Below are 16,578 nucleotides of genomic sequence, written 5' to 3'. Positions count from 1 at the left end.
ATTCGGTGTGGCCGAATACAAATATTCCACACTTTTTATTTGTAAGATACAGTCAAAGATCATGTTTATGTATCATTTTTTTTCTTCCACGTTAGAGTTATGTACTACTTTGTGTTATTCTGTCACAGAAAACTCCTTCAAACAATTCAGAAGTTTGAGGTTGTTGTGTAGCAAGATGCACGAAAAGTTCAGAGGATATGAATAGTTTCACGAGGCGCTTTGAGGGTTTTCACTGAACGAGTTCACATTATGAAGAAAATAAGAGCGCCAACCTCTAACGGCTCTCATTTATCTGGTTTATCACATAGATTAACACTAGAGCCTGTGATTAGTTTACCCCTGACGTTAATGTCGGCTGGCAGAATGAGTGTTGACGGTGGCAATGAAACACGTACAGTGCAGTTTGTGTGTTTTTGATTAATTTAAGTGGAGGTTAGGAGGGTGTTTTTGTTGGTTCGCCGATGAAGTTCAGTAAACAGTTCTTTTCTTTATAAAAACCCGTCTGCCTCAGTGGTAAATAAAACTGCGTTTCATTTTTTTTTGTCTGTGCTCCTGATGGAAATTCTTTGTCATACTTGAAGCAAATTAAAGAGTAGTTGGGATTTTTTATTTTATTTTTTATTTTTTTTTGTGCTTGGATTCATTACTTTACTAGCCTTGAACACTGATTCACTGCCAAAGTTGAGGAAGAAACATCTGAACGCCCAGACTGAATGCAGAAAAGCTCAATAATAACTTAGAACTAAACTAATTTAGGACCATTCAGAAGTAAGAGGAAACAGTCAACTTTAATATGAGAAGAGCAGCGTTGGTAATAATATAAATTAAGTGAGAAAAAGTACAAGACAAAAAAATAAACATTCTGCTCTTGGAAGTGGCCATTAGCAAAAGTTATTTGCTTTCTGTAATTTCCAAATAACTTGATAATTTTCTTTTTAAGATGTTCTGCAGTGTCATTTGACAGCCACACTTTTTCATTTGAAACATTTTTGCACAAACTGATTTAGCTTTGCTTGTTTACTTCCTGCTATTCTTTTCAAATAAACTCATTACACCTACATGTTTCATTTTAAAACTTGAGACGTATTATTAATATTGAAGCTTATCTCTAACATAGAACTTTTTGAAATTCTTTGAAAAATTCGGACAGTGAAGGCATCGTTGGGATTCTGTTTGGTTTTGCTTATCTGATAAAATCCAACTTAGCAGACAGAATGAGAAGTGCGGTGCTTTTGCTTCTGTATAGATTTTTCCAAAACCACATCATTTGTCTGTTTTCTAGAAAAATGTGAAGTTTTAAAAGAAGAAAAGTACATTTTAACTTTAGGTTTTCTCCTGTGTTGCCTTCGCAGTTCAGCAGGACTGATCTTATTGCTCATCTTGCGGACAGTAATCCAGTTTGGATTTGATGGAAAAATAGTTTTCTCGCCATTCGCAAACAATTAACGCAAGTCTGTTGCACAACTTTATCTTTACTGAGACCACAAAACCCCTCAAGACGCTAAAGTGAGGAACGCCACAGAAAACGGGAAAGCACGAGCCTCAAAGGGGCAACAGAGAGGTTTCTGTGGAAATCTGCAAAGGTGAAAAAGCATAAGCATAACGTGAACACAAATACAGTGAGCCATAAACCAACAAACACCATCAAACACGAAGAGCACCTGTGACTGGGAATCGTGACCCCCAAATTAAGCAAGACTTCAAAGTGTCCTCACTCAGAGGTACTGAACAAATACGGGACACAAATCACACAACATCCTTTTTAGCCTCTTAGCCCAAAATTAGATGCTAAGCGTCAAGGTCTGCAGCCTCAAACCACCTGCCTCCTAGCAGAGACATCCAAATTTAAAACCTTTCAAAAAATCCCCGAGTTGAAAACGATGCAGGACACGACAAAACAATGTTTATGTGAACTCTGAGACTGGGGTCTTCGGGTTAGGTGAACACTGTGGGCATTCATGCCGAGATGCACTCTGGGTCATTTATTCATACAAACACTTGAGTTATACTGAAGTATCAACCAGCACATTCAGGAAGTCAAGAGGAGAACAGCTTGTGCAATCACTCAGGAAGTGTTTGTACCACTTGGACTTTTTTTTTTTTTTTTTTTTTTAATGTTCATGTCATAATCAGAAACTTTTTTTGTTTTTGTGAACGACCAATACAAAGCAGCTCAGAACTGTGAAATGAAAGGAGAAAACTTTGTCATATTATGTATTTAGACTCCAGAACCAACATTTCGATGCAATTACAACTCTAGTTTGCAAAATATGTTGGTCAGTCAGATTGAATTGAGAAGGTCACTTTTCAAGTCCCCAGATCCTCAGCTTGATGTGGGAACATACCTCGACCCATAAACCATTCTCATACAGCTCTGATGCTGTTTATCACACCTGTATCCACAATCTCATTCTTTCGGTCACAAATCCTTTGACAGTAGATGAGGGTAGGAACTTATATCGACTTGTAAATTGAGAGTTTCTGACATATTTTTTATTCACCTGCCTTAATGTGACCCAGGAATGGGAAACCATTTCAATCATGTTCAACTGGATTGAGCAAATATCAGGACTATACTCTTCAATACAGATTCATTTCCTAACTCTATCGTGTATTTTGCGCCGAAAACATTTTGTTACATTCATGTAATTTATGAGGGAAAATTATCCACATTATCAGAAGCTTATCGTTTTGTCCCAGTATTCAGTAGAGTTTTATTATAGAAACAGGCCAGCGCTGGTACAGAAAACCACATTAAGGAAAGACAGCAGAGCCCCAAAATAAGTTAAAGTAACAAACTTTATCTGAGTGAGTTTCTCGGTCTGAGGCTGGCGGTGGGGGGTTTATCCAGAGGCGGTTACAACCCACATCCTGCCGCAAAAACACTGGACAACTTCACACACAAACACACACAAACACACACTTGGACCTCTTCCTTGGCTCTTGTTGGGTTTATAAGCAGAGGAAGAAGAGTCCTGGATGGAGCAGCGGCAGATCAGCTCCACCCTCCAGCAGCTTCTACAACTCCAGCCGACGACGAGCATCAGACTTCTTAAAGCCTGACCGACCGGTGAGTAAATACTTTACTTTGCTGCAAGTTCGGTCGTTTCATGTTTCACTGCTGCCTCACGAGAGGATGTGACTTAAATTACTCATACTTAGCATGGCGCAAATAACTCTACAGGAGCAGGAGGAGAGTTTTAGTGTTTCCGTGTGAGTCTTATTAACACCAAACAGCAACTTTTTCAGGAAATTCTGCCTCTGAAAATGAATTACAAAATGAATTTCAGGAGACAGCAGTAATATCCAAAGAATGGCATCTTATTACAGCAATAAAAGCAGACATTCCTCATCTTGAAATTATGAAACTCAGTATGTGTTTAATGTTTAATTCAGGGCAGATGCTCCACTGTGAAGGAACTGCGTTTTTTTTTCTTTTCTTTTTGTTGTTTTTTTTTTTCCTCTTCTCTGCGAGGGACGGAGGCGGGGGCGTGGATGGATGAGTTTTATGATGAAAAACTTCACCTAATAAATCTTTTCAAGTTGGCACAAATAACTCTTTTCCATCAAAATTGTTTTATGAACAGTTTTAGCGGATAAAAAAATCTGACGGTTATTTTTTAAAAAAGAGACAAAAGTCAAACACAAATATTTCTTGTAGGAATGTGTGTTTTCGTTCCGCCTAAATTGAAGCTTAAAAATGAATTTGTATGGAAGGATTTTTCAAAAGAGCGTACTGACACTTTTGTAGCAGCTGATGGTAAAGCAGTCTGAAACACTATGCTGTCCTTGTTTCACATTAGTAACTGTGGAATTTATTCAAGAAAAAAGGGAATCTGTTCGTATAATTTGATGTAATTCATTAAATGTCAAAATGAAAACTATTTTGCGACAATCCTCGATACTTCAGATCAGTATCATAGTTGAGGTAGATTTTGGTTTGAGTTGGGAATAACAAGCTTTCACTGTTTTTTCTCTAAACATCTCAACTTTATGAACACAACTGAAAAATAAAATTATGCTATAAAGTTATTTTTTTATATATAGTAAACTCTAAATAAAATCATCTGAGATTCTAGAAAGCTGCCAAAGATAGAAAATTAAATCTGGCTGAAATCACTCAATAATATCAGATGGATATGAAATCTTACTTATCTTATATCTTGGTGGCACTTCTGAAAATATCTATTTTAGAAGAAAGGAAGCAGCTTAGCAAAGATACTCATAAGCACCAGATTCATTTATCACAGTAACAATAGAAGCGAACTTAAAGGTTACATTTTTTGAGAGGAAAATGTGCAAAAATCAGAGGGATCGATTCACAAAGTTGCCATTTGGTCGACCTTTTGCACATCTTTTGTGTTTGCTATTTCCTTTACCTCTGCATTTTATGAACCACCATTTGCATGCAGATAAACACACACACACACGCATGCACACACATCTGTCTTGTTTGTTGCACTACTAAAGAAAACTAGTAGCAACACAGAGGAACAACTGAAAAACCAAAATGGAAATATATGAGATTAACTTGGAAGAAAAAGTGGGAGACGATATAAAAGACATCAGGGAGAAATGACGTAATTTAACAAGGAGATCTGACAAAAGTAGAACGAGGCAGCAGCTGAGGAGACAAACGAGGCTTAATGACAGAATTAAAGACACACAGGGATCAGGAAAAAAAAACAAACCCAGGGAAGCAAAACCAAACCCTCAAAGGACAGCAGTAACTTGGGGATTGTCTTTACTGCCATCTGTGTATTTTAAATGATTTTCAGAGTCAGAGATAAAACAAAAACACATGTAGACCTGAAGAGTTGCGGACTTTCCACACGCCCACTCTTCTCTTGCTTTCTCTGCTGAAAACCACAACAGTGAACTCATCATCAACTCATCACATGCTTTTCTTCCCATGTCTCTCCTGCTTTGTCCTGACTTTCTTCTACTGAACTTCCACCGTAACCTGAAGGTAAGTGACTGTGAGGAAACGGTAAAATGGCGTCAAACAAAAACCCGAGCTCGGGAAGAACCTTTAGCCAAGCACAGCTTTAGTCGTGCTTAGGATGATCCCAGGATCTTCATGGCTTCCGAAGCAGATTTTCTCTTTTGCACAGTTTAATTGAACCGATATGCAAACTCTGATTTGCACTAATCTACTGTGTTCAAATGGTTTGGTAAATTTGCCCGTAAATTTGTACTCCTATGCAGTATTTTCACTAAGTGGCCATTTTGGTTCATAGAAAACAAAGTTTTATGATTTCAGGTTAAACCAATAACCCCCAAAAATGACCATTATGGTGACTGAAAATACTGACATACTCAACCGTAACCCGTTCTATTTACACACTGAAACGGGGTAAACAAAGAGCAACTGTGTACTCAGTGTTATACAACAAGTGCGATATGAAACGCGGCTAAAATGACCTCCGCCCACCTGGGCTTCACATGCTTCCAGCTGGCAGAGAAGGCTGGCAGCGCATGGAGCTGCAGCTCTGATGATGACAGGTGTGTGTGTTCCAAGTTTGGAGAAAACCATCAAATGCATAAAAGCTGTTTTCATCTCATGCAGGGGCAGCGCTCTCAGCTCCCAGCTGCTGGGCCAAAATACCTGGCCAAGAGCTGGAGCAGCTGTTACATAATGTGGGTGTGACACGGAGAGAGGTTTGGGATGACGTCCGGCTGCATTAGTCACCATTTAACACAGCGAGAGCTCTGTTTTATTAAAAAAAAAAAAAAAAAACACAGCAGAACCACAGATATGGGCTCTGTGGGACGCTTTGGCAGGGCGGATAACAGACAAACGCTTTGAGTTTGTTAAACCTTCATGAATCATTATGAATAAAAGCCTAATTGTAATTAGCAGAACCAAATATTGTGGGCTTGACTGGGGTTGCCACACAGGGTAACAGATTGCTCCATAAAGAGACTTCTGGCTTCCGACGAGACTCGTCTGCTGTCAAGAGTGATGCAATGACACACAGCTGAAATGTTTTCACTTACTGAACATTTTGAAAACGGCCTGCCCTTTTATTTCACAATTTGTGCTGCTCATTCAAAACCAAATCTCATGGACAAAACTGTACGTACCTCCACTACGGTGCAACAAGCTGCTGCAGGAAGTTAGAAAAGTAGCATTTTAAAATCCCTTTGAGTTGAGTTGAATAAGTTCTGATACTGGTCTTGTTGTAAACATTTACGTAGACAATAATGGCAGGATGTTGCATAGGACTTCTATGGGAAGAAATGAAAAGTACACACAAATTCCTGAAATACCCAAAATGCAATCTCATATCACTTCAAATGAAATTAAAATTACAGAGATATTCTGTAAGTTGTTTGTTGAAGCTCACAATTCTTTCTGATTAGTTTAATCCTGAATGAACGCTCAGCAGCAGTGTGTGTGTGTACTCTGCTTTAACCACACACATAAAAACACTGAATACTTGTTGCTAAACGCTAGCAGTGTTTCCCTGCAGCTCACAGGAACAGCAGTGACTGTAAACTCCAGCAAAACCACAAGCACACACGGTGACCACATGTGAATCAAAACCACTGGAAAGAGCGATTATTGCGCCGCTTGCTTCAACACTAAAGCTAAGCGCTGCTCTCCTCTTACACAACAAATCCAGCTCTGGGCTTTAAAAATGTAATTGCAGAGGCCAGTTATAAGTCATATAACATGCTGTCATCAGCAGAACGGACTCAGTGTGGCTATAATTCTGGTCTTTATCCACTCCTCCTCCTCCTCTCTCAGGAATACAGCGCTTCAAGAAATCGTCAAAATGTCTGACCAGGGCGCTACGACCCCGACCCCTTCCGCTCCTCCAGCTCCTCCCGCCGGACGTCCTCCCAAGGTGGGCAGCCGGGGCCGAGCGTCAGGCCCCACGGACAGCGACAACTTTGAGGCAGCCGACATCCCAGAATTAGAGTTTTTTGGAGCACCGGGTCCGAGAGGATACCCTCCTCTGACAGGTGAGGGGCCGTAACCATTGGCAACAGACGTCAGGAACACACATAAACATGCTCGGCTTAAAATGTGAGAGAGGAAGGTTTGATTCAGAAAGAAGCCGACTGCCTTCTCAAGGCATTTTACTGATGAAAGTCATTTGTTTTAGAGGACAGTGTGTGTCTCTTTGTCCTGGAAGTGGCAGATTATTTCTTCGTTTTTTGGACATGATTGACAGGTGAATGAATTGCAGGCTGGATAAAGTGAGCAGACTTCCTGCTGTGGGGCCCAGATGTGACAGAAGTTTTTGAAACACTTACTGGAGTTTTATCTGACTGCCTGCAAACAACCACATGTGAACATTTGTACGAAACCTCACAGCAGTGACGAACATTTACCAGAAAAACTGCTGAGCCACTTGAATATTTGTGGGTTTGAAGGGCTGATTGGTCCTAAATGCATGTTTACTGGAGAATGTGCTAAAAGCACTTTAGAGAAACGTTTGCAGAAGAGTAACGTTGGAATTTTTAAAGCAGATTTAACCTAATTCATTTTCTGAATCAATATTTAACTTCTAAACTTTTTTGCTCCCTTGAAGCATGAAAAAAAAAAACTTTTAAGACTGCACCAACAAAAGTCTATTGCACAGCCTTGCTACATAATCTTCTTTTCTTTCTAGTTGCTCCTCAGTATCTTCACTCCAGGTTTTAAGGCTGATTGCTTTCTGCTCCGCGCGTTTCTGTCCATCCAGAATTCCTGGACATCTGGGACGTGGACATGATGAGGGGGCGAGGCGAAACCAACAAGACCGACCACCGCACCAGCCTGTACCACTGTGACAATCTCATCGTCCGCCGGGGTCAAGAGTTCCAGATCAAGATCACCTTCAGTCGCGCTTACAAACCTAACGAGGACAAGTTTGCCGTGGAGTTTGTCATTGGTGAGACATTTACAACTAGACGTCTCGTTGCTGTACGGACTTTTCAGAGCCTGAGTAAAAGTGGTTCAGAAATTAATGGCAAAAAAACCCCAGAAAAACTTCTAATTCAGTGAGATGTAATACAGTTCCCTCAAGTTTAAATGTAGCAAGCCTTAAGAAATGTATTGAAATGTAATTGAAAACCCTTTGGGTAAGCTAAAGAGAAAAGAGCAGAAAAGTTCTAGTAGATCTGGAGGACGAGCCTGTTCAACAATCGCTCTCTCCATGTATTTCAACCTCATGTTCCCCACTGACTAAACAAATCTTAGTTTGAGGTTTTGCTTGAACAATGGAAGATGAATTCCTCTGAATACCTTTTAAATTGGTTTAGTAGTCATGCCAGTAGCTGCGTATTTTACCCATGCAGCAGTAACCTGCTGATGCTTCTTGCTTTATCTCAGGCGCCAACCCTCAGTACAGCAAGGGGACCTACATTCCTGTGTTCCCCACCAAGACCCGTCAGAGCTCCTGGGAAGGCCGCGTCATACAGACCAACGACAATGTGGTCATCATGGGCGTCACGCCAGCAGCCAACTGCATTGTGGGAAAATATCACATGTACGTTGCAGTGCAGACTCCGTTTGGCATTCGTAGGACGAAGCGGGACAACAGCAGAGATTTGTACATCCTCTTCAATCCTTGGGCAGCAGGTTTGTTTGGATCAAAACGTCGCAGGTGTGATTTTGTGTTCTCCTGAGACTTTTTGTTTTCCTCTCGTAGACGATGCTGTGTTCCTGGACGATGAGGCAGAGAGGCAGGAGTGTGTGATGAATGAGTTGGGGATCATCTATCATGGCGCTTACGACGACGTGTCCGAGAGAAACTGGAACTACGGACAGGTAAGAGAGAATATATTCAGCTACTTTCTGATTGTTTCAGTGGTTTAATTTTTTCTTTTTTTTTACCTCATAGTTCAACTTTGGAGTTCTAGATGCCTGTCTGTACATCATGGATCGGTCTGAGATGCCAATCACCAACAGAGGAGACCCCATAAAGGTGACCAGAAAGGCCTCTGCCATGGTGAGGAGCTCTTTTAAGAAAAAAAAAACGTCTCCAGTTGCAGTAATTCAAAAATGACATAACCCCAAATATGTTGTTGAAACGTTATAAAATCAGGCAGTTTTCTCTCCTAGTTGAACTCACGTGATGACGACGGCGTGCTGGTGGGGAACTGGAGTGGCGACTACACCTATGGAGTGGCGCCGACTTCCTGGACCGGCAGCACCGACATCCTGCTCAGCTACTTCCGCAGCAAGATGCCTGTGTGCTACGCTCAGTGCTGGGTCTACGCCGCTGTCTTCAATTCCTGTGAGATCTTGAAGTTTCTTTTTTATTCATTAGATCTCCACAAAAATGAATACCATAGTATTAGTACCAAAGTCACATATGAAAACGTCAGAAACTGCAGCTGAACACTGAGAGAAAAGCAGTTTGTATTGGTTTTACATATATATATATATATATATATATATATATATATATATATATATATATATATATATATATATATATATATATATATATAAAAACATAAAATATAATTTTGCTTTGACATTTTAAAAACGCAATTGTGATTTCATAGGAGTCAAAATTACGAACTCATTTTCAAACAAGAACTACTTAAGCAACATCAACAAGCTGGTAAACAAAAGATTTCTCCAACAAATGTCGAACTCATCTAAAAAAAAAATGTGTTTCAGTCCTGCGCTGTCTGGGCATCCCGTCCAGGGTGGTCACCAACTACTACTCTGCTCACGACAACGATGGAAACTTGAAGTTGGACATAATTCTGGACGACAACGGCAGAATCGATCGAAACCGCACCAAGGACTCCGTCTGGTACCAAACACTCCCTTTCATTGAGGCTTAATGCGTTGAGGTTTAGCATCTGCTAGTCCACTTTGTGTTGTCATTCAGGTCCTGTTTATGACAGGTCTGGCAGCACTCAGGTCTGTGTGTGACTATGTTTTTTTCTTTTTCTAGGTAATACAAATAATTTCAAAACTGCCTTTTGTATGTACTCACATTATGTTTGATATTAAAACGTGTTTAGTGATTTTAGACACTTAAATATGAAAAGAAATCAAAAAGAGGCAAAATTTGTAATCCATTATATCCTATTTCATGCCTCCGTTCTCCGTGTTTAACTTATGAATTATTCTCCTCTGCTTTCCTTTCTTCTGCCGGAAGAAAGGATCCATGTGCTGGAACAACATGTCAAAGTTAATTTATTGTCAATAATTGATACCAAAGGGCTACTAAGGTCACTTGAGTTATCAAATAATATTGCTGCCAAAGATTGAGAATGGCTCAATGTTACAGGGTTTCCAAATCACATCCATTAGAAATTCAAGACCGCATTGTTTTATCGTCTTTTATTAATGTAATAATAATTAGGCCTTTGTATTCATCTCAAATGGTTTGGTTTCCAGAGTGCCGTTCTTGAAGATGGGACATATTTGAGCTGAACTTTTCACTCTGTGGTTACTCATGTAGAGAAAACCAGCGATGACAGACGCGACTGAGGAAGAAAGCTCCAAAGTTAGACTGAGACCTTTTCACACTTTCTGTAGCTCTGAACATTTTGGTGTTTCTCAGGAACTATCACTGCTGGAACGAGTGCTACATGACCAGACCGGACCTGCCTACAGGTTTTGGAGGCTGGCAGGTTGTGGACGCGACGCCACAGGAAACCAGCGACGGTAAACGATAACCCATATGAAGCTGACGTGCAGCCCCTTCCACATTTATTGGCCTTGAAAAATATAAATTTGGATCAACCGGATGTCAGAGTAGCTGCTTCTTAGAATGAATATTTCACTAGTCTTAATTAATTCAATCAAGAATGCTGAGTTTTTGAGCACTGTGAAATATTTGGTTGTGTCTACTGTCTTCTTTAAGTCAAAAACGTGTGAGTTTGTGAAAGATAAACTTTCAGTTGTAAGTTGTGTTAACTTCATGTTAATTTGGTCAAACCTCCAAAGTTGAACAAACTAGCGTTTTTAGGTTAGCACTTAAAAAAACTGAAAGAAAAAGACAGGAAGAGGAACTATTTCCCAGAATGCTTAGCGGCTGTTTTTGTAATCTGTGTTGTATGTGAGTGAGGTGGAAGTGAACTTTAATTTCTGAATTAAAACCAAAACCAACTTTTTTGTTGATGTGAATTGTATTTTTAAGGCCTTAATAGTTCATAATGGGTGATATGGGTTTGTGACTCTGTCTAATCAACAGCCTTATGGGTGGAATAATATATTATTTGGAAGTGAATTGACAGGAAGGTGGGTAATGAGAGAAGGAGGAAGACATACAGAGGCGTCACCAGGCCTGGAATTGAACCTGTGACAGCTGTACCAAGCCCTAGGGCCTCCATAGGTGGGTTGTGCTTAGCCTCTGCGCCACCACATCACCCCCAGATATATATATTCTTTACCTCCCCAACAATGGATGCCCCCTTCTTAGTTTTTCTTATGAAACTGCATTAAAGGATTCAATCAATTAGGGCTTTTTACAGAGACGATAAGCGTGGAAGGTGCAGCACTTTGTGATACAACAAAAGCATGTTTTGTCCCCATATGAAAGTGAAGTGAATGTACCGATTGTTGTCTTTCCTGCTGCTTGAAGGGATGTACAGATGTGGACCCGCATCCGTCCTGGCCATAAAACACGGACAAATTTGCTTCCCATTTGATGCGCCCTTTGTGTTTGCTGAGGTTAGTTCTTTCAGCACTACTACTTTCTGTGAAATTACAACCAAAAGGGAAGTATTTCCATCGTCTGTCGGCCTGTCATACTTTGTGACCAGCAGCCGGATCAGCAGGGGTCAGACCCGGTTCAGCTGTTATTTGTTTTCCTGTCCTTTCCTCCTCGCAGGTCAACAGCGACGTTGTGTTTTACTCACGGAAGAAAGACGGGACCATGGAGACGGTCAAAGTGAAAAAAAGTCATGTGGGTCGTATGGTTTTGACCAAGGCTGCGGGAAGCGACGGTCGTCGAGACATCATCGATCAATACAAGTTTCCTGAAGGTCAGTGACCACATCGAACACAAGCACTGCTGCTAAACGAAGCAGCAGAACCCGCTTTTCCCTGCTGCTGCTTCTGATTTAACACACAGACCTCACTCCTGGCAAATCTGAGGATAGTTTTAAATTAACCAGCCGTCACAGCTGAAACGCAAGGGTGCACGAACGAATAAATTTACCTTGACGCATAATGACTCAAAGTAAACAGGAAAAGTAAAGCAACGACGGTAAAAGCTTCGTTGATGGATCACTTTTTTCGGTTCATATCTAAGTCAGATTTGTTTGTCAGATGTGAGGTCCTAAATTAAATCCAGGAAAAGGATCAGCTTTGGCTTTTGTTTTTTTTTGCCTTTTCCCTTTAATCATAAAATCAAACGCTCCAATGTGAACGCAGGAAGCCCAGAGGAGCGGACGGTCCTGGAAAAGGCAGAGGAGTTCGGCTGCAAGCAAGAGAAGTCCAGCCCCCCTGAGGCGGATGTGGACGTGGTCCTGCCCACCCTTGAGATCAGTGTCGGCGATGACTTCGAGTTCAATGTGGAGTTCGTAAACCAAAGCTTGCAGAAGCGCACGGTGGAGGCCTACGTCAGCGGCAGTGTGGTGTATTACACCGGAGTCTCCAGCAATGAGTTCCTGTTCAAGACCCCCACTGTGACTGTTCCAGCCCAAAAGAGTGAGTAGAGAGAAACGCGAGGAGAGGAGACTCATGAGCGACAAAGAAGGCAAAAATTAATCTTTTTCTTTGTATTGATGATGCAGTACTGCACAAAAAAACAAGAATGAGGCGCATGCAGGTTGGCATGTCAATAAAAGGAGGGAAAAGAACATGATTTTCTGTTATACATATATTTAGTTGTGTTAATTGGACAATTAACACACAATGGGATCTGTGTTCACCCAGTTAGGTTTTGCTCACTGAACCCCAAAGGTTAAAACGCAACGTAACCTCCTGGCTGGCTCGCCACTATTTAGGACATAATCAATAATAATAGTAGAAATAGTGGCACATATTGGTGCATTGCCCAACGCGAGTGGAATAAAAAGGGAGGATCACTTCCAATTTATTCAGCTTCTCCTCAAATCAATATCTCATCAGTGGAAACGTGGACACCTCGTTCTAAAATGGCAGTAATCTTAAGTAAACTGGTACTGAAATGGATAAAGTTAAGCTTTTGGAATGGCTTTGATCCCAACTCTCTTGAAAATAACCCCCAAACTCAGGTCCATGGTAGACAACCAGTGGATTTAAATCAGCATTATTAATTCTGCCAAAAAGAAGAGTGGTCAAATATCAATCCAAAATTGCCTCAGAACCATTCAGTGTTCTGCAATCTGCTGTCAGAAATTTGCATTTATGTCTTTTTTCCATTCTGGGTAAAGAACTCTTGTAGCACAAGAGGAGAAGCCAATACCTAAATAACCCTATCCTAAAATGGTAATCATGACAGAAACTTCTGTGACTGTTGCAGGTGTGAAGGAGTTGATGATGATTGAGTCGAGGAACTATCTTAATCACCTGGTGGAACAGGCCAACCTTAACTTCATAGTCACTGGGAAGATCAAAGAGACCGGCCGTATCGTGTCCGCCATGAAAGTTGTCACCCTGCACACTCCCAAACTCACTGTTGAGGTACGAACTTTTCCTTTGGCTGATCCAGCGTGACTCCTTCATAATGCCTGTACTTGCATAGCACTTTATCAAGTCTAGAGGACACTAAAGCACTTCAAACTACATTCACAATCTGATGGTGGTCAGATTATAGCCACAGCTGCCCTGGAAGTCTGACAGAAGTGAGTAGCAGCACCATCAGCAGGGTGCAAGGCGAGTAAAATGTTTGGCTCAAGCACACAATGATGGAGACAGATGGAGCGGCCACCCACCGGTTCCAGGGTTGGGCTAACTCTTACCACCGTCTCTACCATCGGCGCCGAACAGTTTGTTCCTTATGAAGAAAACCTCCTTCATGTTTACCTTCTGAGGCTTCTGTATGTTGTTTTTTTTGCGCTTCAGGTGTCTGGTGGCGGCAGAGTGAATGAAGAGATGATGGCCACTGTGCAGTTTACCAACCCCTTCTCCTTCAACCTTGAGAACGTTTACCTGCGAATGGAAGGACCTGGAGTCATGGAGCTCAAGTCCAGATACTACAGGTGAGACTGAGAGGAAACAGACGAGTTCTCCTAGAAATAAACTCCATCCATCTTGTTCTTCTTCTTGCTAAAACAGCTTCTCACTTTATTAACTGCAGGCATTGCGTTTGCATTTGGGTCCGTAACCCTAACACTCACTAATCCTAACCCTCACTGATGGACACTGTAAAAACACATCATTTTAGTTTAGTTTCTAGTGCAATTATCTTACTAGACTTAAAATAAGACAAAACTAACTGACAAGTAACTTTTCAGCAAGATATAGGAGCTTGTTTTAAGTTAGTAATTTCTTTATATTGACAGAAAGTACTGGTTCCATTGGCAGATTGTTTCACTGATAACATGGGCAAAATGTCTTGCTATAAGTGAAATAATCTGTCGAAGGAAGGAGTACATTTTCATCCATAATGAGGAACTATTGACTTAAAACAAGCTCCTGTATCTAGTTGAAAAGTTACTTGTGAGTTAGTTCTGTCTAACTTCCAGTGTACAAAGATATTTGCAGTAGAAACTAGACTAAAAATATTTCATGTGCATCATCATTGGTCTTCAGCAGCCTTTGCTGCATGGTCATCTCTTTCCTATTCAGAAAACCATCACAAATCCAGTGCAATTACAGACTGCGTTATGTGGCTAAAAACACTGTACATACCGTACAACAATTCACAAAACAAAAATCTGGGCTTCATAGTAACGCCTATCAAAAGAAATGAGCCACAACATTTATACAACAGAACCTCAGAATAGATGTTGAATAGTTTTTCCACTTATAATTATCTGTTATATGTTAAATAACTTTTTCTGGCTACTAAATTGATATGAGATAAATTGATAAGCTAATGATTTGTGCGTCTCAGTCTTCTTAAAGCAGTCCAGTTTGTAACTCAGGCTCTGCTGTTCACAGTCTGCTCCCCGGCGGCTCCTCTCTGACCTGGACCGAGATGTTTACTCCGCAGAGGCCTGGCAAAACCAGAGTGATGGCTACTCTGGACTGTTCTGGTCTCAGACAGGTCTCCGGCCAGGCATCCATCACCGTCGAAACCTAAAGAGGAAACAGAAGACTCACCGACACCCAGCTGCAGCATCCAGCCCTGTGCACAAGCCTTAAAACAACCCCGATTTCTTTAGACTTAGCTAAAAATGCTGAAATTGGAGAAAAGTTTCAGAAAGCATGGGAAAGTACTGGTATGGGCTTATTATTGTTACATGTTTCAATAACAAATTTTGCCGGACGATAAATTGTCCTAGAACTTATTGTGATAAACGATAACATTGTTATTTTAAGAACATTTTCGAGTGGTATGATAGTAATAATGGCATAAAAATGCGAGAGCATATCCTCAAAGATCAATAAACTTTAAATTCTAATGAACATTTAAATGCTGGAACTGGAAAAAATTTGAAATATCCAAAATAAAGAAAGAAAACAACAAATAAAATAAAATGTGAAGTCAAAATTAAACAAAATTATCGTTCAAAAAAAGTAACAGTTAAGACCAAAGTACCAGACTGAAGACTTTATAATTCAGTTTTTGGTTAAAAAGAGAGAAAAATGATAAATCAAGCTAAATTATTGAGTTTCTTTTAATTTATCATCTGATTAATTGGTTTATTGTTTATTGTGGCAGGCCTAATTACATGATAATCTGTTAAAACATGACTGAAGGGGTTGTCTGAAGACTTCTGCACAGTAAAGTACTTAAAGTATAGAGACTTCCATAACTTTTATCATCTATATCAATAGAGGCGGTAGTTTGAGCATATTGAAATACTAATCTGATGCATGAAAGTACAGACAAAAATAGATTTTAAAAAACTCAGATTTTTACCTGTAGCATAATAAAGATTGATCAACAACTTAATATTTTGGTCAGTACAAATCTTGACCATTTTTGCTTCAAGTCCCATTTTTGAGTAATTTAATTTGGCCACTAGGGGGCAGAATAACTTCGAAAAGTAAAGGTGACTGAACTTTCACTGCATGTGTAAACAGGTAGGGAGTTTCAGCCACAGTTGTCCTTTTTACGCCATGCAACAAGCCCAGTCTGTTATATTCTGAAATACTTAAGCACATATTATATAATCTCTTTGCAATGTAAGAGCTTCCAGTTTATTTCCATTTGCTTGCTATGAAGCAAACAGCAGGTTGAGGTAAGCAGAGGATTTATTGAAACTGTGCGGCTAAAAATCTTACAAATACTGAATATATGCCATAGAAAACTGATAGCAGGCTTTTAGATACAGTATTTTATCAAACTATATATTGTTTTAGTTTACATTTCAGAAAGAATCCCATACTTCTGTGTATCTCTATGCAGATTAAACTCCATTTATATTCACAGTTAACAGCTATTTCTGTTTGTTCCTTCATCTTGGAATTACCTAATAAATAAAGTAGCAACATGTGGTGTTGGTTATTTTTATTGCATCAGACTGTGTGAGTCAGAGACAGAGTGGGGAAGCCAGGATGTCACTAACCTCATAAAG

General features: G+C 40.2%; 1 protein-coding gene across 3 annotated transcripts; it reads left to right on the top strand.

Moving 5' to 3' along the window:
* Positions 1–2,956: 2,956 nt before the first annotated feature.
* Positions 2,957–15,323, top strand: f13a1b (coagulation factor XIII, A1 polypeptide b). Of its 3 annotated transcripts, none has more exons than XM_016677162.1 (16): positions 2,957–3,070; positions 5,570–5,640; positions 6,755–6,972; positions 7,698–7,886; positions 8,327–8,575; positions 8,646–8,764; positions 8,838–8,945; positions 9,059–9,233; positions 9,626–9,764; positions 10,524–10,627; positions 11,547–11,635; positions 11,796–11,949; positions 12,341–12,616; positions 13,413–13,573; positions 13,955–14,091; positions 14,996–15,323. In XM_016677162.1, coding segments are annotated over exons 2-16 (2,262 nt in total). In that variant the 5' UTR covers positions 2,957–3,070; positions 5,570–5,638; the 3' UTR covers positions 15,138–15,323. The 3 variants fall into 3 exon arrangements, with proteins under 3 accessions (XP_016532648.1, XP_016532650.1, XP_007563684.1); XM_016677164.1 differs by having other exon boundaries at positions 5,570–5,666; XM_007563622.2 differs by lacking the exon at positions 5,570–5,640.
* The last annotated feature ends 1,255 nt before the right edge of the window (positions 15,324–16,578 follow it).

This window comes from Poecilia formosa, unplaced genomic scaffold (assembly GCF_000485575.1).
Source record: "Poecilia formosa unplaced genomic scaffold, Poecilia_formosa-5.1.2 Scaffold149, whole genome shotgun sequence".
Classification (NCBI taxonomy): Eukaryota; Metazoa; Chordata; class Actinopteri; order Cyprinodontiformes; family Poeciliidae; genus Poecilia; species Poecilia formosa.
Note: the sequence above shows the minus strand (reverse complement) of the source record. Positions and strands in the feature narration are given on the sequence as shown.

Bases quoted from the DNA above. Each gene is read 5' to 3' on its own strand.
- f13a1b (XM_016677162.1), top strand. The intron at 9,765-10,523 runs GTACCAAACACT...GGTGTTTCTCAG, and splicing joins CGCACCAAGGACTCCGTCTG to GAACTATCACTGCTGGAACG. The intron at 13,574-13,954 runs GTACGAACTTTT...TTTGCGCTTCAG, and splicing joins CTCCCAAACTCACTGTTGAG to GTGTCTGGTGGCGGCAGAGT.